The sequence below is a fragment of the Myzus persicae genome, unplaced genomic scaffold (assembly GCF_001856785.1).
Source record: "Myzus persicae strain clone G006 unplaced genomic scaffold, MPER_G0061.0, whole genome shotgun sequence".
Taxonomy (NCBI): Eukaryota; Metazoa; Arthropoda; class Insecta; order Hemiptera; family Aphididae; genus Myzus; species Myzus persicae.
This window is the reverse complement of record NW_019102465.1, coordinates 286,342-312,002: the sequence shown is the minus strand read 5'-3', so window position 1 is coordinate 312,002 and position 25,661 is coordinate 286,342. Positions and strand designations below refer to the sequence as shown.

Genomic DNA, 25,661 nt, shown 5'->3' with positions numbered 1-25,661 from the left:
TCGAATTTTTGAGAGATAAAAAATTGATTTACAACAAATATAGTAAACCGATATTTATATTCGCGCTACTCGACGCTTACATAGTTTTAGAAATTATAATGTTTACTAGAGATATGATCATGTTAATAAGAGGTGCACAAAAGACCATCGAGTGTCATCAATTGTTTGATGCATAATGATATTTTAATTATGTGTGGAGAGATTAATTAACTTGCGCTACTTACTTCAATTCACATAATATAATATAATATAATATGGGTATTAATTTTCAAGTATACGTACTTAATATTTAGTGTGTATTATTTATGTAAGTCACACTTAATTCGGCCACCACAGAAATTATTAGATATTATCGGAAATTAAAAATGTCTGGCATGTAACGTATAGAATTTCTAATGGATTTTTGACAAAGCTTGTACAATTTTATTTTACAATATCTAACTGTGAAAATATATTTCGGGCTCATTGCCACTGTATAACATCATATTATGTGAATAACATTTACTAATTCTCACCTACCTTAGCCAAGTGGTCCTGTACACGGGGTTATAAACGATTATAATAAGGACAACTACATTAATAACCAAAAGTATATAAATAAACGACCTCTAAATACTAAACTCATATTGTATTATGTATGGCGATAGCTGATGGTATATTACATATAAGGAAATTCATGTTTTACGCATAGGGATTTAACCGCTACTGCAGTTAGTAACTATGAGCTATATGTTATAACTCGCAAACCTAATTATAATAATATAAATATATATATATATATATATATATATTATTATAATATTATCATAATAATTATCTTAATATGTTATATATTATTATAAATTATAATTTTGTACAGATAGTAGGCACAACACCTAGTAAACCGCGATAATGAAAATAGGTAAAAATAAATATTTGACCACTGAACTGTAAACTGCGAATACGAATCTAATGCATTATTGCGTGTCTATTTGTCTATGCAAGTGCCAACCCGTGCTGTTACGAGTGTGACAAGCGTGTACAACGTTGTATTATATTAACAACTAACAAGCATTACAATTTATAATAAGTGATTACATCTTCAACTATAATTCGTCTTCGTTGTGCTATTAAACTATGTTTACTCACCAATTGGTTCTGGTAAGCGGTGACGGCCGTGAACGTCGTTTCCGGATACACGAACGTCTTGTACTCTTCGGCTTCTAAGTCCACAACGGAATGTCCGCCTGTTGACTCGCTGTTTCTCTTCACCAGGTGTATGCGCGGCTGATACTTGTGCATCGAGTTCAACACCAACTATGGCCACAATTTTTTATTTATTAGTATCATCATAGACATTACCCTCGTTCAGTTATCATTACTAAATGAAAGTTAAGTAAGTAAGAAGTATGATTATTTCGCTGGCGAGGTGGGTCAACGAGTAATCGATTGTCGATTCCTTTAGATCGAGAGTAAAAAAAATAACTGAAATCAAAATCGAGTTTACGACAAAGAATTCACAAATTCAATTAATTTAGGTAATTTTTGGTTCTATAAATAATATTGTAGGTATATAACTGAAGCATCATTTGTGATGATTGATGACCAAGCAAGTTAATTAACAATAATTTAGTTTCCAATATATTGATAGCAAATATAATTCAATGTAATCAGGTAACCTTGCTAGAAAAAAATGTGGGTTCCGGGTTAAGATTTTGTCTAATATGACACCGATATATTTTATAATATATAAATGACTGAAGAATGTCTTCACTCTTGAAATTATGGTAGAATGGACTTTACAACGACATACAGAACTCTGTACTCAGAATTTGCCGATTTCACTTACACCATAGTTGGTTTCGTAAAATACAAAGTAGTAAACATTGTATTGAAACATTACACCAAGAAAACAGATATAGGTGGTTAGGTTCAACATTTTTTTGGCTTGAGTTTTTTTATCGTCTGACGAGGTTGAATGTGGTTTTGTTGAGCTGTCTACAGCGAGCTCAAACTTACTATTGTGAAGGGAAATATTAAGCGCGAACGTTGTATGGATTTACGCCCTAAAGTGTTCTGTTTTGGGTAAATGCACTCAAACGTATCTCCTCCGACAGAATATGACCAAAAACCTGCTTACCCATTAACAACGGCTGTTTTCGACGGTCAATCTACTTCTACTACTCTCTTTTTTCGATTTAATCGCGGTAATCGCGTATAGAAGTTACGTGAATGGAAAAAAACCGTACAAGCTCAAATGAGGGTAAGCATACCTAATAAGAGCCATCAATTAGAACCGGAACTGCTAAAGCACCATTCTATATCCGTTCGTATAATAGTATATAATATTATAATGTATGCAGTTATAATCGACACGCGCGCGTTTGGCATAAAAAACACGATTAGAGTCGTAGTTATTGGGACATTAATAAATAACATCATATTGTGACTCGAAAAAAAAACACGCTGCGCTTCTGTTACGCACACACTTCTCTGTTGTACACATTGTAATATTGCATTATAATATTATTATTATGTGTGCGATGTTTGTTTAACGCAACGGAGGGCGTCCGTGCGGATTAAAACCTCCCTCTGCGGCTAATTTCACGGGCGCGGTGACTAACTGCAGCTCTCCTGCTCACTTAATGGCATATGCGGTTTCGTTTAGACGTCGTACGGATACGACAACAATATACAATAAAATCATGATATGTCACACTAAAAAACGGTCGGATTGAATAATATTAATAATAACAATAAAATAATAATATATAAAGTGATATTTTAATCGCTCGGGCGAGCCGTTTATAATCGTATTTTGCATAATATTAAAATATGATATATCGATGTAAATATACAAACGCCGTCGAGAGGGGAATAACGGCGTATTATTGTTTTTGTTTATTTCGGACCACCGCGAAACCGATAAATTCAAATGGTGAATAATTAACGTGGACGGAAAATATCGCCTACTCAGATTATATTATTGCGTAATCGCTAATTACTTAAAATTTTTTTCAATCTTTATCGTTGGTGGTAAGTGATTCAATACGAAAATAATTGTTTTAGGTATAACATAAGTGGCACTTTTTAGAAACTCATGTGGGTGCAAACGACCATGAGGATTGACCCATCTGTGGGGGGGGGGGGGCGTTACCCATATTACCCTATTTCTACAACAAAACAGATAATAAACAGTTGAATTTTTATTTAAAAAATTTGTGAAGCACAAGGTATTTACTTTTGCTCTGCATTAATTTTCAAGCTTTTTGGCCAGTGATAACTTTTTCCATCAAAAATTATTGAAATAAGTTAATTTAAATCAAACATTTTTCATGGTTATAAATCACTCAAAAAGTATCAAATTATTTTGAAAATGTTGTCATATATTATATGAAAAATTTTAATAAACATTTGGTGAAATATTCTGTAAATAATGATAGTTAAATAATAAATACAATTTAATTTAACGTCCTTTTTTTGATGAGTTATATAAAATATTGACTAAAAACGTTGCTCTTTTTGTTAAAATAGCAATTGAGCTGTGGGTGCAAAATTATACTTTGCCTCCTGCCCCCCCCTCAAAACAATTTTCGTTAGTGCAACTGCACCCTCGTGTAACCCCCAGATGCCACCACTGAGGTATAATTTATTATTTTGACAACGTCTATAAAAGGTATAAATTAATATGAACAGTTTAAGGAAAATATGGGTTGATCTCAAAATCACCTGTATCGTTATTCATTTTTTGGTTTTAAGCTTTCTTCGGCCGATTTCGAAAATAATAAACATGCACGTCTAGCCATTGCATTTTGACATTAATGGTTTTATAATAATATCATTATTAGCAATAATAATAATTATTATTATTACTATTGTATAGGTGTACATAGGTACTCACGTGTCCGTGCTTGTCCATCTCGTTATTAGTGAGCTTGACCTTTTCGAAGGACACGACCTGCTTGCGCAGCTGATCGCCCGTGAACGGCGAGTCGGGGTGCGTGTACAGCCTGTGTGGGGCAGGCGGATCCGCCTTGCCGGCCACCAGCCACGATGACCGGTGGTACGCGTAACGGTAACGCTTGTTGTCCACCGGTACGATGTCCATGAGCACCGCGTACCGCTGGTCCGCCCGCAACCCCGTGAACGACACCCGGACGGTCGGGAACATCCTCCTGTACAACGAAATGCAAATTAATTATTATGTATAGTTATGAATACAAATGTCGTAAAAAGCAAGTATGCATGACGATTTACAAGCCATGATCTTCACCCACCCTATTTTTCTTTCGATAATGAGTCTATTCGAATTCTGACTGATTGCCATTTTACGCATAGGTACTTAAAGACCATATTTTCAATTGGGTTTAAAATGTAATTTAAGAATTAAATAGTATCATGTGAAGACGCCAACTCCTTTTTTCAAAAGAGGATCAACCTTTTTCACTTTACCTAGTACCTACCTAAATTGTTAATCAGATGATTATTATTTTTTAATGTGGACTCAGCTATATTGACAGCGACTATGAGTTAAGAAACCGTAAACATAAAATATAATTTAATATTAATATTAGTTTTAATATTTAATCTAGTCAGTGATGTACCCAATATTTAGTACACAGTTACTCTAGTACGGTCTAGCACGGGTTACATTATAAACATATAATATACAAAATAATAAATGGGTTAATCAAACAATGGACATATTTGATTAAAAATGTTTACATTGAATTACACATCGATATGATGTAATCTTGAATAAATTAGAGATGAGGAAAATTGAAAAATCTGATACCTATATCAGCCATATGATCATTTAAATCTGCTATGATGCATTTGCAGCTTTGTGAGCGATCAAGGCACTATATATAGGTACCCTATAAATAAGATCAGTACATAGTTTATTTACTGAAAATCGCTGTACTTTTACATACATATAGTATAGGTATATAATTACAAAGAGAGACGTATATATATATATTATAATATAATGCGCACACGGCAGTTGCGGCATAACAATAGATCGCGCGGTTCGAGAGCCATGATGGAGCCACGGCGCGGGGTGAGGGAGAGATGGATTGGCGCGAAATAGAATGGAGTTCTAAAGCCAGTGGTGACGAAACAGGGGACGACGATGGAAAAAGGGCGTACATAAGTCCCCTGAGCAGCAACCACCGTGTGTGATATATATGTTATGAGTGCGTGCGTGAGATACGTAATACATAATATTATATTCGCTTACCTAGACGAGTATATATAATATAATATATATATATTACATACAATGTATATACAGAAAACCGCGAGCGGGTAAGACCGGACGAAGCAGCGTCACAACTACATATAATGTATACCTATATACAACACAATATTATAATGTTTTGTGTGTGTGTGTGTGTGTGTGTGTCTGCGACCGCAGCAGAAGTTAAATTGAATTCCCGGCCGCCCACGTTTCGTTTCCAAAACGCTGACAGGCCCCAAAGCCGGACGCGTACAATTTGTGCGAAATCCCTAGTCTTATAATATCGTCGTACATAACAATATTATATGTGGACACGTGTGCATCACGTATTGTCCGCCTGCAAGCGCCTCCGCTGCGCAGAGGACGAAGTAATAATAATATATGATATAATTTCCATGGAAAACCGCTTACGAGGACAAGGTCGGCGGCGAGTGGGGATAAAAAAAAAACGACATTTCCACCCCGGATCGGACGTCCGGAGCGCTCGTAATATAGTATGATGTGTGTACCAACGATATGTTTTTGTATATTATACTATAATATTATAATAATATCATAACCGTCCCGACCCGTTATATTGTTCTCCCTCGCCGAGAGGATGACGTATTACAGCCATCGCCGGCACGGTCCTCATTGCTTAGGACCTATACCTATTCATATAATATACTCTGCGCACAATAATAAAAGTCACTGTTTGCGACCGATGCGCATTTCAATAATAAAGGCCGTTATGCTATCTTGCTATCTGCACGGTGCTCTGGTCTCAGCGATGTTTACCGTACCGTAACGATTGAAAGACGATTGTCCGTTATATATTTTAATATATCTCTACCTATATAACCTATGAATTATTACAAGTTATTTTGATATATTAAATCGCTGTATAAAGGTACCTATATTAACTGACAAATAACCTGACGATCGAGGGATCACCGCAACGTTTTTTTATAACAGGAAATTTCAACGAAGTGTTTAAAAAATTCTAATATTTTGAAATAAGTCATCTAACAAGTGGTCCCTTGTACGTCACTTGTGTGGTTGGAGATTGTTGAATGAATAAGAAAGAATATTATGGAAAAATCATAATATTTAACTCGTGGAGACGTAGATTCAGATTGGCTATTGATATATTTTACGTTGTGATCTTAGAGCTAAGCTATTTCAAAAAAAAAAAAAAAATACTACCTACCATAATTTACTTTTCTAAAGTTGTGTTGTCTTTTATTTTCATAATAGGTGTTTAATCTGTCAGAGGTTTTAATTTCAAATTTTTGTGTAAGATAAAACACAGCTAAGCCATCAGAAAGTCTTCAAAAGTCTTGAGTTATTTATATATTACATCTTTGATCCTAAACGACCAGAAAAAAAACATAATAACATCGTATAATAAAGCGATCGTAATTAATATTGTCTGGTTTTCATTACATTTTTTATTTGTCGGGCCTGTATCGGTCGGCATTAACATAATGATGACATTACATAAATTAAGTGTCTTTAAAACAAACTACCAAACACCAAAAACGACCCAAAACGATGTTGTTTTTTTTTTATCTAATTTTTTATCTGGACAAAATACTTCTTATCTTCACTCCGTAAAAATATAATGTAACCGTCTTTACTCAAACACATTCTGGTTTCGTTATCTTAATGTTTGTTCGGAAAAAAACACTTATCCGCAGTAGGGTGAACACCGCATTAATGAGTTGTGTATTTAATATCTCGACTGACGGACATCTGCAACCGAATTTCACAGACCCTCCAGAGTTTAGTACCGGTATTTAAAGGTCGGACATTGACAACGAAATGAGTTACTCAATTTTGAGAACTCGTCTTATCCACGAATAACTTTTATATTTTGTTTTTTATGTTTTGACTTATAATTTTATAAATAATTAAGATACTACAATTAATAGCAAAACTTAATTATGAATGTAACGCTGCGAATAACTGTTAGTGCATTTTAGAAAGTGAATAAAGAAATAAAAAATATAAAAAAACATAAAAAAAATTCGGATAGAATTATATTTTTAAAACTGCAGACACGTGGTTTTTATTCAAATTCGAATATAGCCTCTCTGCGTCTCTCGTCCGAAAAGTGTTTAAACTTAATAGATGTGCTTCATCAAAAGATATTATGTATAGGACACATAATATAGTAGGACATCCACATAATATAGAGACGACGCATAATAACACACACAGACGTCGTGTGGTGTAACATATTCTGGGCGACTTCAACAACGGAAACGTGGCTTCTTATAAAGCGTCATTTTCGTGGTCAGTGCCTTCCACATATTATAATAGGAGCACGTAAAATAATGATAATTATTAGTTCGTTCGCGAAACGGAAGGTATGGAATTTGGAGTAAAAAAAATTACTATTTTGCACTACGCGTGAACCACGCCGCAACAACAACAACAGAAATAATATAATAACGAAGAACGAAATTCTGTAATTCCGCATAGTGTTTATCGTTTTCATGCTATACATATTATTGTACTATAATATTAATATAATAACTAATAAGCATATACATGAAATGTGAATTATTATACTGAAATAACTTATAAGAGGGCTTTGCATCATCCACAGTGCACAAATCGTGAGGTGGTATCTTTTTGAACTCGAGCACGGAGAGTCCAAAAGTGAACTAATTATTGGTCTGAGCCGTAACTCGAACAAACCAAGTTTGATAGGTACAAAAAAATCAGACCGATAAATTAATTATGACTATCGTCCCCAAACTTTCTATCTTCTTACAATCGTGATATAGGGCGTGATAATATGAATATGATGAATAGGTTACGCGCGAGATTTAAAATTGACAGAAACATCATACCTATTGGACTTAAGGCCAAAACACAATTCAAAGATTTGTACAGGCCCCCCGAGACCCCATTTTCCCCCACCCGCTTGCAGCGACGGTGACTATAATAATAATATATTATAATCGGTCTGACCGATTCTCGGCCGATGTTAATTTTATTTTTTCGCTCAGGTCTATCCACCGCATAATTTATGTACCTGTAGGTGGTGGTGGCGTACAGGTTATGTATACATTCAGTATTAAATATTATATACGTGTGTCACACGGAGGAAATCTAGCGCGCGTATATTATAATAATAATATTACACGTATGTGTAAATAGGTACAGTATATTTACGTTGTTCGACGACCCACCTCGTTCCCACCCGCTGATTCTTAAAAACCGAATCCACGTAAGAAATATTATGACCGTGTGGTTTGTTGTGGTTGTTATAATATTATTATTATTTCGAGTGATTCCGGACGGAACGCGACGAGGGAGCTCGCAGGAGGCGTTATTCGTGTGGCGTGTCGTAATCGTAAAAACGACCGCTCCGGTTATGAATCAAACGCACCACACACGAGGTGGCTAAAAACCTGTTTTAACACATTTTTGTTTGTCTCCCCCGTCTCTCTCGCCACAAATTTAGCAAATGCTCATTTACATGTTTATACACCGCACCGCGTGCGACAAGACTAAAATAATAGTAATAATAATAATACGATATCCTTTCGAGCGAGATCACTATCGAATCTGATAACAATAAATAATTGGGCAAGGCCTTATAATGACCGAATTTTTGTGGCTATAACGAGGGATTCCGAAATAATAATAATTTTCCGGATTCATAACATAATTTATAGACACGTGGGCACACGACGACGTACTGACAGATATCGTCGTCGTAATATAATAACATAATAACACACAGGGCTGCTGTGGTATTGTCTGCACTCGCAAGCTAAACATTGGCCGAACGTCGGTCGCTCGAGTACTACAGTATCACAAATTCCTATAGAAGCGCACCCAACAGGAAGCTATCGGATACTGCCTTAGACGGAAGTCGCATTCGTCTGCAGGTCGGTCAAAACGTTTCCCGGAAAAGAAACCATCATACAGACCATCAACCAGTGTACAGTTCCCATTTTCTGCTCAATTTCCCTAATAGACGTTCCCGAGAAAGTTTGAGAAAATTATAAATAGGTACATATTGCATATCGATCGTAGGTTTATATATAAATTACGATAGGTCGTTGATCGTTACTTCTAACACGTTTGCATGTTCGATACAGCGGAGAGCAAAGAAAAATATGCACTTTTTTTTCGTTTGCTCTAGCACAAAAATAATATATTGCTACAAAAAACAGATAAATGACCCATTAATTTAGTCGAGTTAAAATAATGTGTTACGTTTTTAAATTAACTGTTTATTTGCGTACGGTTATTCCTCTTAACTCCTATTTTCGGCTCTGGGCCAGCAGACAGCGATAATTTGACACACGAAATACGTGAGACGCCTAGACGTTATATGATATCAAATCATTATGATGGGCATGTATATGTTTTACATAATACATAATATTATATAGTCGTTATATACCTCTACCTACGTCTCCGCTATAGTCACTAGTCGCTGTCAAAATACGGTATTATAATGTTTTCCCATTTGATCGATCTACCGCCGCGCCACGACCACTTTGCGCAGGGCGTCCGTCAAAATATACGCAGATGTTATGACGTCGGGTTACCGGATGGATCTCGATTATCGGGCGATCGGTGGAAACAAGCTGCAGGGGTGGGAGCTAGGCCACTATCCTATCGTTCTACTACATGTATTTATTATTTTTTTTTAACCAGACTGTATTATGCAGCTATCTTATATAGTAAAAACATTTAAACATTGGAGATGACTGCGTTATAATGAGAGATCATATTATTTTGAATCAAAAATCGACCTGTTGCACGAAGCCTATAATTTTAACGGTAGATTATATGCCATATGCCCATATGATGTGTACATATAATTATATGCTTTCCGGACACTTAATTAATTTGTTAGGGTTGTTGCGATATAAATATTATCAATAACTACTAATGAATATTACTCGTCGAGTGGGCTTGGATTTGATTCGAAACATCGGAGTCGTCAATTTGCATATATTGAGGCATTGAATTAAATAGAATATTGTAAAAGAAGCTAATCAACCCTTCGAGGTTGGGGCGTAAATACAAAACCTACAAAACCTTCACTCATCAACGCATTAACGTCCCGCAGCAGTCTTGGATAATATACATTTTTTTATTATATTATATGTATATGTCATAAGACAGTGTAGATGATGTATTGATATCATTGATACTATAAATGTATTGTACTCCGTACGAAAATAGTAACGACGATTGAAAGACGGAAGTTGCACACACTCGTTCGTTGGTTAAACACTTTCATAACGATATATGACAAAATATGTAAATCATATAGACGGCACGATAGTTATAATAAAATTTAATGTGATGCTATTCCGTTCCGTTCACTTTTATATTTTTATTACTCGTCGCCATAGTTCGATTGACGAAAAAATACGTTCCCGTGATAATTATGAATTTTGTAGCGAAATAATAATATTGGACATGTCATTATATTGAATATTATTCATTGCTATAATAGTTGTATGGTTTGTTTCAATAACGCTCACGTTCCTATGTTCTACTACAGCACTGCGTCGCTGTCCGGAAATGTAAATTATTAAAATATTATGGTTGAATGTGCACGCAAGTAGGTACACCGGCGATATAAATAAATATCAAACATTTAATATTATACAAAAATCTTTAAACACCTATTGCCATTAATTTTTTCCGCCGATTCATTGACAACATCCATAACCGGTTTTTCTCTCTATTTAAGCACGGATTATTACTTCCAATATAATAATATTGTCGATTAAGCTTGTAGACATATCGTAATGGATTTTTTTATTTGATTTTTTTCTCGGCTCTATCTCACTCGAGAATTTCGTGTCTGTTCATTTAACTATTTTATTATTTTAACGAATTCGCGCCAATAATATCACGCGATTTGCCTTAACACAATTCAATTTAAATAGTGCTATTACTACGCTAAGTGTTTTTTAATTTTCAACATTTTTCATCTGGTAAGTTCACAGTTTGTTACGTTTTTTTTTTTTTTGATACCACAAAGTAAGGCTCACGTCACCACAAACCACTCGTCATATAATATACAATGTACAAATGTGTACATTTAACAATTTGCTTTAGTATAAATTATGGAATGAATGAAAAACCGATGAAAACTGTCGAAAAGTAAAAGATCATTTATCAATAATATGATAAATTGTTGACAATTTGACTGCAGTAATATTGTGATCGTGTGTTCGTCAACTTCGATATCTTTTTATTATTGAGTATCATTAATTTATTGACATGATTTACTACTGAAAGTGAGTGCTCATTGAGTAAAATTGTTGAATACATTTAAGAAAGACATATATATATATTTCTTATTGGTACGTTTCACGCCTGCATTTTAAGGGGTTTGGTATAGGCAATTGTAATGACCGCTGAAGAAGAATTCTAATTTTAAATTAATTTAAATACTAATTCAAAGAAGTTTGTAAATCAAACGTCAAAACTATTGTAAACTTTTGCGTAATTGCGAAATTAAATAAATTGAAAATATAGCTATTGATAAGAAACCGAATGTCCACCTATAAAATTTAGAACTTGAACTGCAGTAATATATCGTTTTTAATTTTCAAATATGATCGCACCCAGTTAGTCAATTAATTAAAAATTAACAAAAATAACGAATGATTACTATATTTGTTCATGTATAAACATTCTTATCAATCAGGATTCAAACTTTCAAAGTACAATAAAAAATTTAATGATACTTGGTTAAATATTTTACATTTATAAAAAGCTTTTGTTCATACTACCATACCGCGACAACACTAATCAATCGTTGGCATGGAAAACTGTAAAATGATGACAAAAAAGTATTTTATTCCAGCATGTTAAATAAGATATTACATTATTATTTATATACACAGAAAAGTTTTTGCCTTTCTACTGATGCAATTTCGCAGAAAAACCAATTTAATATTACATTGTGGTATGCGGTTATTTTTTTAAATTTTCTTTAAAATTTCCGAACGATCCATAGTACGAAATATCATTGCAAACATCGGAAACTTAGAACTGTTGATGATAATTTGAAAATTATATGAAAAAAACTACGGTGAGCGAACAGTAAATGTTTTTTATGAAATAAATCGATCTAGTGCAGCTGCAAACATATAATAGTAAAACATAAACTCCACAAACAATGATTTACATAATAACTATAATATGTCACCGCTACAACGGGTTTCGCCGTCAATTATACGTCTACATTAAAGGAGGCCTGTTAGAGAATAAAACGATATCATGAAAACTCGTTATAATATTTAAAACGTTTTATTGTTGCTATAATATATCATAATATAAATCACACAAGTGGCAGACGATGGTTGAGCATACGAGTACAAGTGGATAGGTATGAGTACTATTCAGTAGGCTTATACCTAGTGTATACCTAGTATTAAAACATTATACGGGTATTCATTGCTTAAAAGATAATTATTGTAAATGTCATAATATAGGTATATTGGTAGAAATTGGCCAAATGTGGAGAGAAGCTTAACCCTCTAAAAGTCACTTGAGTCCACCTAAAAACGAATGAAAAATTATTTTAAAATTTTCCTTGATCGATATAATAATGGTTCAAAAAGTAGGTTAGGTTAGACAAACGACAATGACGTAATGTTTAGTCATTTTATAAGTTGTTACTCTTTCACCCCCAACATATTTCCGAAGTATGTATTTATTGAAATCATAAATACAAAATGTTTGTCAAGTTGTACCTATTACTTATATTACCTATAAATCTTCTTAACCGATAAAAAGTATCGATTTTTTTCATTTTGTATTCTTGCCAAAGTTGCCCCCCCCCCCCCGTGACACAGCCTATACACGTCGTTTTTTTTTATTCTATCGAAAACCTTACAAACGCGCACACGCCCACGAAAGCGTAAAATGTTTAAAATTCCGTCCTCTGCATTATATATATATATGCATATAATATACATAAGCCGATACCCACCCGCACCTGCTGCACAGCCCGAGGCGGAGAGCTTTGCAGCGTAAGCGACGTGAGTTATTGTGGTAATATTCAAATTACCCCCGAGGCACAATAAAGTGGAAAAAGAAAAACTTCGACTGCCCCACCCCAACACCCCCCTCTTCTACCGATTCCATGTAATACCTCACCCTCCCGGCCCTCGGCCATTTTTCTTTCTTTTCACTCGCCCCCTCCCCCTACCCCACTTGCCTGGGGGCAATAAATGTATATACACTGCTGCTGTTGCTGCTCTGCTCTTGCGGTGGAGGGTTTTCGGTTACTTAGCAACGGGCCTGGTTTTTGCTGCGGTTCTCTCCTGATGGATATGACCCTATCTATCTATATATATATATATATTCTCCCCTCATTCACCCATCATCCCCCCGACTGAGTCCTCTTTCGCGAAGGCTGCAAACTCGCACTCGAGCGGTCTTTTCACCACCACCACTACCACCCTGCGGCAATTCCTTTTCGGCCCTGAATTATTAACCTGCGGGGCGATGGTGGGCCGTTATACTCACACGCACACGCACGTTTTCACGTATATGTATATTAAGCCAAGTTTGTCGGTGTGTGAGTATAATATATATATTATGGTGCCATGGCGTTGAACGGCGGAAGTAGAAGAGGGGACGACGGAAGACGACGAGGCGATATATGTGTACGCGTGTGTGCACAAAGGGAGAGAAAGAATATATATACATATAATATTGCAGGGTATAGCATAAATATATATATTTAGTGGGACGAAACGGGCTGCGGGAGGAATAGCGTTCACGTGATGCCAATGCAAAACGGCATTATTATAATATATATCCCCTGCCGGACGAGCGTGTATACACTCACGAATCGTCGTCGTCGTCTCGAATACACGACTTGAGTAAATGTTTGACGACGACGACATTGCGGTCGAGGGAGACGCGCCGTTATGCACACACACGCACACACACACACACACACACACACACACACACACGTTTCAATATATATTATTATATGTATATACAAATGATATGTAAAATAACGCGCGTGCACGCATTGTGTTTGTGCCGCGGACGAGGGGGACACGCAAATATAAAGAGGTACCTATCGAGGGGGAGGTGGTAAAGGGTGGAAAAGCAAAAAAAAAGTAAATAGTCGTAGCTGGCTATTTAAATAAGCGGCACATACACACACACACACACACACACACACACATACATACATACACATACGTGGCGAATAGTGATACGATGGGGGGACGTATACAGAGTATACGTGTGACATATATGTATACCTATTATGTGTGTGTATAAAAAACGTAATACTATGCATATATATCATATACCCATGTACCCACGTACCAATATATACATAGTGGGGTGAACCCTTTTGCGGCGCCACGGTCGTTATTCAAATATCGTATATTGCGAGCGTATACATCTACATAATATATATATATATACCGTTATATGTTGGCGTTCAATATGTCGCGACGTTTTTATTCATTTCCCAAATGAAAACGTTATAGATGTATTACATAATACTATACGGAGTGTCTGGTCGTGTTTTTACTCGCAAAAAACACACGTACCTACCCCACATCGTGGTGTACCGCATACCCTCTAGGGCCCGACCATAGCCTTAAGGCACGCCCCTAACTGTTATTTGTGAATATATAATAATATATTATATACTAATCATAATATAATATAATATGTTATATAAACAGTATCTAATTCAATTTTTGAAAATATTTACATAATTTAGCACTACTCGTGGACTATCATGGATGTAGCGTAAACAAATAGTACAATATTTTTGGACATAAGACATATATCGAGCACAGACACGCATTGTACAATGTTCCTGTATTATAATAAATTTAATATGGCCAGAAAGTTATTATTCGATAATGCTAATGTTCAAATTTATTAGAGATATTTTTTTGCATAAAACTAAACATTTAACTTACGTCAAATGATATTTTAATTAATGTTTTAAAATATAGTCTAATTGAGTTATAATTATAACTTATATAAGTATACAATTTATAAAATTTTCCAAATGATTCCACTATCGACAATTATATCACTTTTTTCCTCTGTTATCAATAATTAAAACCACCAATACAATATACAATATTGTACATAGGTAATATTAAGTATAAAGTACGTATTATTTATAAAGTGGTAACAGATCTGATAATTTAGTTATGATTTTTCTACTCATACTTGATAAAACTATTATCGTCTTATGGTATTGTATAATATACAATCATGTGAGTATAATAGACTTTATTTATCAGGCTAATATATATCAAACGAAAATATATATGTAAATAGAATAGCACTAAATTAAGGTAACAAATAAATTCTAAATAATAATGTTCGAACATTGTATGAATAGTACGGACGGCAGTAAATGTATAAATACTTAAAATTCGTTTGGCGATTTGAAAAAAGTTGCACTCGTTACAGAACATATCAGTATATAACGTCTTTAGGTTTTGAGGAAATAATTAATTAACTGTGATTCTAGTTAACACAAAATAATGGTCATCTTTTCTCGCAGGCATAATGACGTGTTGGTGTGTGTAAAATTACGAAGGCAGATGATTGGATTTGACTCCTTTCGTTTTGGGACATTAGTTACAAATTACAATTTCATTATATTTTATAAGTATCTATGTCAATGTTTATGTAGATGGTATATTATTACATTCAAAAGTCAAAACTCCAATAGGTACGCCCTACGCACAGATTTATACTGCAAACGAGTGAACGTCGAACCTAAAATATAATTTAGATGTTGGAAAAAAATATGTTTGAGCCACAAAAAAAAAGTTTCTAATCTCTAATCGACACATGTTTGCGTGCAGCCGAATTCACTAAAAGCATGCTTTTCGAAATTCAATCGAACCAAGATGGATAATGATAATTGATATCATATAGCTCGCGTGGTAAAATACTATAAAAAAAAATAATAATAACACTAATATACTTTGTAAAAGTCGCAATGGATTTTATGTATATAGCAATGAATAATAGACAGTAATAATAATATTAGTCGTTGTGTAATATTTCTCAAAGCCATAAAAAAAAGGAAAATTAATGCGTTTCGTAATATTCGTCTCCTGTCATCCAATTCGTATAGTTGAAAAATTAAAATTAAAACGTTACACACTGTGAGAAAAACAACATTTTCACAAACGCATAGAATATAGTATTAACATGAGGATATTTTAGGATTTTTGTTGCGTTTTTGTATTATCTTATACATTCTGATTTCACAGAAAATACACACATATCGTACAAACATTTTAATAATGTTGCACCGAATTGCTTACTAAAAATAAAATGTTATTTTCACAATATTCCTTTTCAGAGTTTCAACTATAATATAATATATAGTTATAAAGGTGTATATACAAAACACAAAGTTGAAATGTAAGTGTGAGTTTTTAAGCACTTTCGAAGTACCTATAACTTCCTTGAGTACTACCGTAGGTACCTTTAATATTGCCAGAAGTAATATAATCTTTTGATATTAAACATGTTGATTTTTATACACCTACATAGATGATAAAAATCTGATTTATTGAAAAACAGTGCTACCCAAGTATACGATTCGGTCATTTGACTTCGGTAAAATGAACCTGGGAAATAATATCAGTGTTACAACTAAAATGTAAAGAATGGACAATTGTGGACGATATACGAAACCTGCGGATCCGTTAGTGCGCGTGTAAAGTCATATCGGCCGACGACGTTATAAGCTGATTGGGATGTAAAAAAAAGAGAAAAGACTTCCCGTCGACGAAACCTCGCACGATTGCCACGCGTGCGTGCACATAATACTGCACCTACGAGTATACACTTATAGGTAACGGGTAGGTATGCCTATTTATACCTAATAATAATAATACCATAACAGTATTATAATACCTTATACCGCCTATATAACCTGTACAATCGTTGCAGATCAGTTGAATGCACTCGCAGTGCAATTGCGTGATGCACTTTACCGAATCGTCACGTCGTCGGAAGAGCATGATAATTGAACAATCGTTTTACGTCGTCGTTGCAGCGTGTAATCAAACGCGCGCAACAATAATCGCTGCAAATCGCAGGCGACGAGCCCAATTAAGCACTCGGCTTGAATGTAATAATTTGTTATATACTTAGATATATATTTAGATCTACACGTGCACACATACGTTATACAGCTACCTGCAATGTATGTATTGTATAGCTAGGTGTATATTATTGTTGGACGTCGGTAATCTACGGAAATCTACCGTTGCTGGTCCCAAGCGATTTTTTGATTACTGCAGGACGGTAACCTGTGTGTAAACAATACGTCGTAACCCATATATCTAACTTGACCATAGCCAGACCACATGACGTACTGGATTGAGACGGAAAATTTCTCGAGCGTATCGCACGGGTAATGTTTAATCAGTGGAAAGTGGAAATTATTTAGTCGGTTATAAGGGTGTCGGGGTGATATTTATTAAGGGGCAAAATGCACGCAATTTCTAGTTACGTATAGCACGGCGGCCAACTGAAAAAATAAAATCAAACCTTTTCAACGATCAATAAAGAATTTACAGGAAAGACGAATAATATGTCTCGTAGAATAGAGAGATTTTGATCATTGTTTTTTATTTAAACTAGGAAAACATCATTCAGGTTACATAGGACACTAATTTTTTTACTAACTTAAAAACTAGAAAAAACAATTTGTGATGTATAGACGTTTATTAAAACTTCTGTAAATAAGTTTTTAAAATCAAAGTATAAAGTCTTTTTAGAAATATATGAAAAAAATAATGCTAAAAAATAATCATCGAAACCTGACTATTTAGCGAAGCATAGGAGTTTTTCCTGGGAGGCAAGTTCTTATGCTAAAATTGTGACTCGTCACTATAACACAATTTAGTTGAAACAATCAAAATATGAAGACATAGTCGCTGTTGTTTTACAATATTTATCGATTATTACGAAATCAGTTACTATAAAATATTGGTTTTAATAGACATGAATCAATTACTGTTTGACCACAATGGTCAATGACTGTCTTAACTTAATTATAAAGACCTTAAGTAGCATATCTTATTTCAATTATATATTTATATTTTTACACCGTGGTAGTGGTATACCTATATATATACGTTAGTGTTTATTACTTAGTTGGCTTCTCGAATTTTATTGTTTAATACAACGACCATCAACAAATATATATATATATATAGTTCAAAGTTTCAAACATACAAGGAACATTTGAATTAAACTCCGCAATATCTATGATCGTAGTATGAAAAATATTTGCTCGTAAAATCATTGTATTGGTTTCAAAATATTTCGAATTTTAATTTAACGAAATGTCCAAGAAAGATATAATAAAATTACTCTGTGGTGTAAAAATTAAATTAAATACTTCTTTAATGCACAGGTGTTAACTTTATAAACATAAATAGCTTTCAACATAATATATTATAATATATCATGTGTTTCTATATTGTATACCAAAAAAACGGATGCCATTAATCCGATCTATAAACATGCGTGAGAGCCGGCAAACAATAGAAGATTACACATATTATATACGGTGCAGTTTAATATAATAACATGCATGTATAATGTATATGCAATAGATACCGAAATCGATATCACTAATAAGTTATAATTGATATTAAATGATTTATATGTGCATTTGGTACACGTTGTCGAAAAACTTTTGCGTGAACATAAAGTTTCCGACGTCATATAGACACCGATGTGATATGATCTGAAAACCGCAATACTTATTGGAACCAATAATAAACGGATGTTCGACAGATAATTTTAATAATAATGAAAGGTAATGGTTTATTTTTTAACTGTTATTGATTTTATATGAAAAAAAAAAGTAAAAATGATGTACCTGACTAATTGTATGCCTAATACTAGTGACTTTTGATCATTTTTTTTTATTTAATTCACACGACCGTGTAATTCTGTATATATACTACGCGGTCCCTCAATAATGATAAAAATGTCCACGCTTGTAAAAAATCAACATGGCCACAAGTACATAAATGATGAGTAAAGAAGATCACGTGTTCAAATAAATAGAGGTACCTAATACATTTTATGAGATTTTTCCAAAGTATAATTAAGCTAACACTTTATTGTCATCCCGCATTATCATCATACATTTAATATGCTTATTTTATCATAATATAATATTGTTTATTTAATCTATGATGTTATATTATTATGACTTTTCGTGGTATAACATTGCAGCAACAATTATTTTTACGTATATTGAGGTCGTAAAAGATAACCAAAAATTGCGAGCGTTATCTATGATATACTTTATTGATTTTTTGTGAAATGCCCTCGATAGCCGATTATGCGGTTAATTTTTATTTTGTCTCGATAATAATTGATTCGGAGTAAGAAAAATAAAACAAAATCAAATTAAATGAAATGTCCTTTCGATAAAGAAACCATGGTAATTAAAATAATATATCCAATTCGTATAATATAATTTTTGAACGATAGTATTGAATTAAGTATTTTATTTCATGTTTTTTATTTTTATTATATTTTATTTAGTCTGATATTCATAGTCAGTTTATTCTGGTTGTATCCCGATTTTCGGTTTGATTTTATATTTAATTTTAGTTATTGTTATTTTATTCAGAACTCCGAATGTTTACTAACGAAAATTCACATTTTTATATTATTTAGGTACTAATAAATATATTGTTTATCCATACTAATTATAGTATTTGAACATCTTATTTTTGTTGGTTGTGAAAAATACCATGACTATAAGTCTACACGACTCTAAATAAATAATCCAAACAGGCTACAAACGACATCCGAACCGTTGACAGACATCCCCGTCCTATTAAGGTTGTATACGTGTATAATATGTTGGTCATGGGTATAACTACAATTGTATAAAATGTGACATAAAAACTTATTTTCAAGCTAAAAATATCGGTTAATTTAATGAAGTTTTTTAATTTATCGTAGATATAGTCTATACCTACTTTAGATCAACTGTCCTTTTGATTTTTCTGATTTTATACTCTTCCAAAAATTGTAATATGACGATTTTTAATTTCCACTTTTTTTAATATAACTTTTTTCGCATTTAGGGAGGTAAAATAAAAAATATGGGAAACTCGAGCTCAAGTAGAACATATAAATTTGAAATATATCATTGAACTTTGTGTTCAAAATGCTTATTATTCACTAAATCAACTTTGGAAATAGAACACATCTAAAATCCTATGATGCTCGAATTAGACAAATACAGACAATTATAGCTGCTCACAATCCCCTTAATTTTAGTGTATTCATATAATAATATATTGTAAATTATATTATGAATAAGTAGGTAAATACTCTCAATACTCGATGCTAACAGCTAATGGGTCATAAACGCATGTTCACACAAATGATTATTAAATCTATTTGTTTTTTAAGTAAAGTAAAAATAATCATTTCAAGCTCATCAATAGTAAATGAAATAAACTTTATTGCCCCCCGAGAACCCAAATAGTATTTTAGGACAATTTCAGCGTGATAAAACAGTTTTAACGACTTTTGTGAAAATTAAATACTGTAAATCTATGTAACCTCATTACTCGAATAGCTAAAATAACGATTTAAGTATGTATCGATTATGAATATTTTATACTATGGTGTAGTAAATATTATAATACAGTTTTAAAAACTATAGCGAGATGTAACGAAATTATATTAACAACTAAAAAGTATACCAAAAACTTTCTGAATGAATAATTTCCATGTGATTACTGTTTGAATACAATATTATTTTTTATTAACTTGCAGTTGTTATTTTATATTTATATAATAAATACATGTAAAATATTTGAACTTTAAGGCTCAAATTACTTTAAATGTATACGTAGATATAAAAAAATGGGTTTACATTTTGAAACGCTTCAATAATTTCATAATAAATACCGTGAAAAATCAAATGAAAATCCAACTCGTGTTGTCAAATTAAAGTGTCATTAGCGTTCAACTTGTGTGGTAAAACGTTTATGATACCTAATTCAATTCTATCTACAGAAATATTTAATGATGTTGGTACTCGTCGGACATATTATTATAATGTTTACCTCATATTTTCACTCGAAAAGAAAACCTAAAAGATAAAGTGCATTTAAATTCATTACACACAAAAAATTAAAAAAATTAAAATGTTATTATTGTCCTACATTTAGTGTATCTAAGATTTTTATGAGAAATGTTATTATAATAATATGTTGATGTGTACCATACTGAAATAAGACGACTGCGAAATTTAATTAAATTGTCACTAAGTATTTATATTAATACTAAATACTTTAGTAAATACGTTCCGACCGAATCTAAGTAAACTCGTGTAAATACATTTTAACATACTTCAGTTTTTAAAACCAAACCACGACAACTGCTTGGAAGTATTTAACATATTATAACTAATTTGTATGTAAAATGGTATACGTCATACCTACATATATGTGGGGTTTGCGAAGCCCTTTCCGTTTGATTTTGATCATTTATGTTTCACCAGAAGTAAAACTGTCACCGATAATAAATACAAAATTGTACGCCAAATGTTTAGGTGACGTGTACATTCTACAGCCAAGTAGTAGCAGTGATATACATATATGTAGGTAATCGGCTGTGCAATGATATTGGTGCGCATAATGTATAAGTATTTGTTTACTGACCTGTCCGTTAGATATCATTATGATGCCAATTATAAAATATATATTGTTTACTGACCTGCCCGTTTTCGTGATGATCATCTCTGTGCCGAGCTCGTTGAACTTGTCCCACAGGTCTTTGGTCTCCAGCCGGCAGCTGACATGCTGCAGCTCTTCCGAGTTGCACCGTTCCTCGAGCACCGGATCCGATGACCCGGTGGTCGCGGAAACCGACGGCGGCGGCGGACTGGACGTAGACGACGATATGACAATCTCGTCGGCCGGCGAGGCCCGGGACGACCGGACCGTGACCATCGTGTCGCTGCTCAGGCGCCGTTTCCTCAGCGGTTTTCCGTCTGCAAAAGCCGGCACGAGAAATGAAACAAAAAATTAAATCATTTTCATTTTCTCGTTTACCGCACTGCTAGGCGTACCTACACACGTATATTTTATATTATACCGGTGTCCCCATCATCCCCAGAACCAGACTTACTGATCCCTACCTCCCCTCGGCAGACATTTCCTTATCGAGTAAATAGGAAGTATGAAAAATATTGGTTTAGCTGAACACAAAACCACATTTATTAGGATCTGATGGTATTTGAGTTCTTTCAAGGAAATATTATTAAGTATATTCAACTAATATAATTAGTTACATTAGTACATTGGCGATATTCAACTAATTATTTAATGACGAGCTCTAAAACTATAGGTAGTCTAGTAAAATATTTTTGAATTTAGAATCAAAATACTCAGATTGACCAATGTAACTGGATTCTATAATATATTTCTTTCTATTAACACGGTTAGATGTCTTACGAAATCAGTATTTAATAGTAATCAAAAAGTGCTATTAAAGTTTGAAATGCCTAACAAATTTGTAGTCAAGGAACGCTTTACAAATTATTTTTATTATTAATCCATCCATTCTATTACATAGTGATGTGAATAGATATTCTATCGATAAACGAATTAACAGTTATTTACGAAACTTTAAAGAATAGACTGTGTGTACCTACTTCAAAACCAATAACTGTTCTCCATTACTCAATACTTAGTCATTTAACTATTATGAATAGTTAGTGTTAAGATGATTAAAAATCAGAAGAATTAGTAACTAGTAAATATATAATATAATGGCTACTTCAAAATGTATACATTTTATTCCTCGAAACCGCACGTGATAACTTTTACTTTTGATTTGATTAAAATTAATTTTATAAACATAGATAATGATTATTGTGCCTAACACAATATGGTAGGTAATAGGTATAGTATAGTATAAACTTAATCGAGACCTATGTATATTTATCACATAGATACATTAACGAGCGTGTTGGCCAATGGTTCATTTTTTTTTTATAAAATTTTTCAACACGTTTTCGTCAAAAATGTCAATTTTCTTATATAAGCAATGAAGACAGAATAATAAAAATAAAAATGCAAACTGCAAACTGCATATAATGTATAAGTATAATATTAAGTGGCACAATGTATATTAATTTGTATTTCAAACAATAGGTGTGTATGCTGTAGGTTTGGTCGGTTGTGTGAGAGGTGTATAATTTGTGTTCATTTAAATAAAACCCATGTACAAATGTACGAATCGTATTATTATTTTCTTTTTATCACTTATTTATCATACCTATAAATAATCTACAATATTGACAAATGACAATAATATTCGGTTATGACAGTGAATCGATAAAATAATATCATAGCAGTTATATACAATCGATGAGTAATCCAAAGTCTATTGAAACAACATAAAAACCGTAATTACTAATATATATATAGGCAGGTACCTAATTGTTGTGACACATTGTAAACAAATCGGTCAGTTCAATCATCGTCACGTCAACTTTATATAGCATAATTTAATAATATACATGAATATAATGGTTTAATTCCGATAGTCAATTATACTATACACCTATATAGCAAGTATACAATAGTGTTTAACTGCCTATGAGAGGTATACTATGTACACACTGTGTAATTGATATCAAAACAGAACATATAGATACTTGTATGCGTCATATTCGAATTATTACTGAAACTTTTATCTATGTAATAGATGTAGGTACGAGTGGACGGCGGAAATATTATAATATTATGTTATCGGTGTTTGAAGAGTCATCGAGCTTTGAACTATTTTTACTATATAAAATAGCATTCGTAAATGCAAACACGATAAGAAAATCGAAAATTACAATTTCCCACGCTCAATCTTCTCGACTTCGGCCATGGTGAAGCCGGGTTTTCTCTACTCACGTAGATGATAACAATTCGCCATGTAGAGTACTCTCACTCTTGTGGGTACGAATGTAACAATAATAAGAATAAAACACACCTATTGTTGGAATACAGTAATAAAAATATGCAATATTTACACATTAAAATATACAATATAAGGCACTTTTTAGGAACATTATAATATCGTATTTTTATATTAGCTGTTATACAACCGTCCGACTTGTCCTCACCTTCGTCGTCGTCAGTGGCGGCGGCGGCAACGGTTTGATGGTGACGGCGGCGGTGGTGGTTGTGATGGTGATGGTGATGCATGTGGTGACGGCGCTGGTCCCTGTCATCGCCGTCGTCCGGCGGTGACGGTGTGGACAACGAGGACGAGGACGACTGTTCGTCGGCGGTGGCTGTCGCGGTTGCTGCGGTTGGCCGCTTTCCCGCGATCGCAGCGGCCGCTGCTACGGCAGCAGCCGCGGCCACGGCACCTTGATCGCGTCGCGCCAATATGGCGGCCACTGAAAAGTCCGTGGCGCACGGCCGCAGAGTAAAGTTCTGTTCCATCGCCGGCACCATATACCTATGCGCCGAACTCCGCGGCCGTATGGCAATGTCTGAAACGGTCCTTGCTCCTCCTCCTATTATACCGTGGTTGCGGTAGTCGCACGTGAATACCGGACCGAACTGGTACGTGGTTGACGGTTTGAACACGACGACAACGACGACGACGAAAGTGTAATATCGAATGAGTTTATCACATACAGCTATCGAAAGCCGCGACAATAGAATTATCGTCTACGCAAAAACAATAACAACACTATCGTCTCACGTGTGTATCATAATATTATTATCGTGATTATTTTGTTTTCATCAATGTCGAAATGATAGCTATGCCGTTTTCGCAATATCACACATATAATTATAATATTATTATAATAGTATAATATTGACGATTGTCACGGGCGCCTACCGACATACAATATAAACGCATATAATAATGTTCAATTGGTATAATAATAATATTATTGTAATATTATTGTGAGTGCGAGCTCGGAGTAAGGTGAAACGCGTGTTTATGCGGTCGACGAACGATAAAAACGGACGCACACGCGCCGCGGGTGACAATCGACGAACCGGCGACCGGTCTCGTGTATGAGTGAGCCGGCCGTCGCCGTCGTCGCAGTCGCAATCGTCGTCGTCGTCGTCGTCGTCGGCGGCGGCGGCGGCGGCGTGCGTCGTACGTTACGCTCGGTGCGTGTTCGTAAATGCGCTCGTGTGCGCGCGCGCGTGTGTGTGTGTGTGTGTTTTGCGTGTGTGTGCACTCGTATTTCCGTGTATGTGTGTGCTTGTGTGTGCTCGTTAATGTGTACGCTCGCTCGTGTGTGTGCGGTTCCCCACTCCGCCGCCGGCCGGCACAATGGGTTTTTCTGTTACGCCCCGGACCACTCCTCCAGGGACCATAGACCGCGGTGAATGGGCGGCGCGAAAACTCCACCTCCACC

General features: G+C 34.2%; 1 protein-coding gene across 1 annotated transcript in view; it reads right to left on the bottom strand.

Annotated features, from left to right (window-relative positions):
* Window positions 1–25,340, bottom strand: part of LOC111032210 (T-box transcription factor TBX20-like) — a 68,082-nt gene extending 42,742 nt beyond the window's left edge. Inside the window, exons 1-4 of the mRNA XM_022312459.1 lie at window positions 24,399–25,340; window positions 21,992–22,268; window positions 3,881–4,154; window positions 1,129–1,296 (exon numbers count right to left, since the gene is read on the bottom strand). Of these exons, the coding sequence (XP_022168151.1) occupies window positions 1,129–1,296; window positions 3,881–4,154; window positions 21,992–22,268; window positions 24,399–24,735 (1,056 nt within the window). The 5' untranslated portion in view covers window positions 24,736–25,340. The remainder of the gene's footprint in view (window positions 1–1,128; window positions 1,297–3,880; window positions 4,155–21,991; window positions 22,269–24,398) is intronic.
* Between the last annotated feature and the right edge of the window lie 321 nt (window positions 25,341–25,661).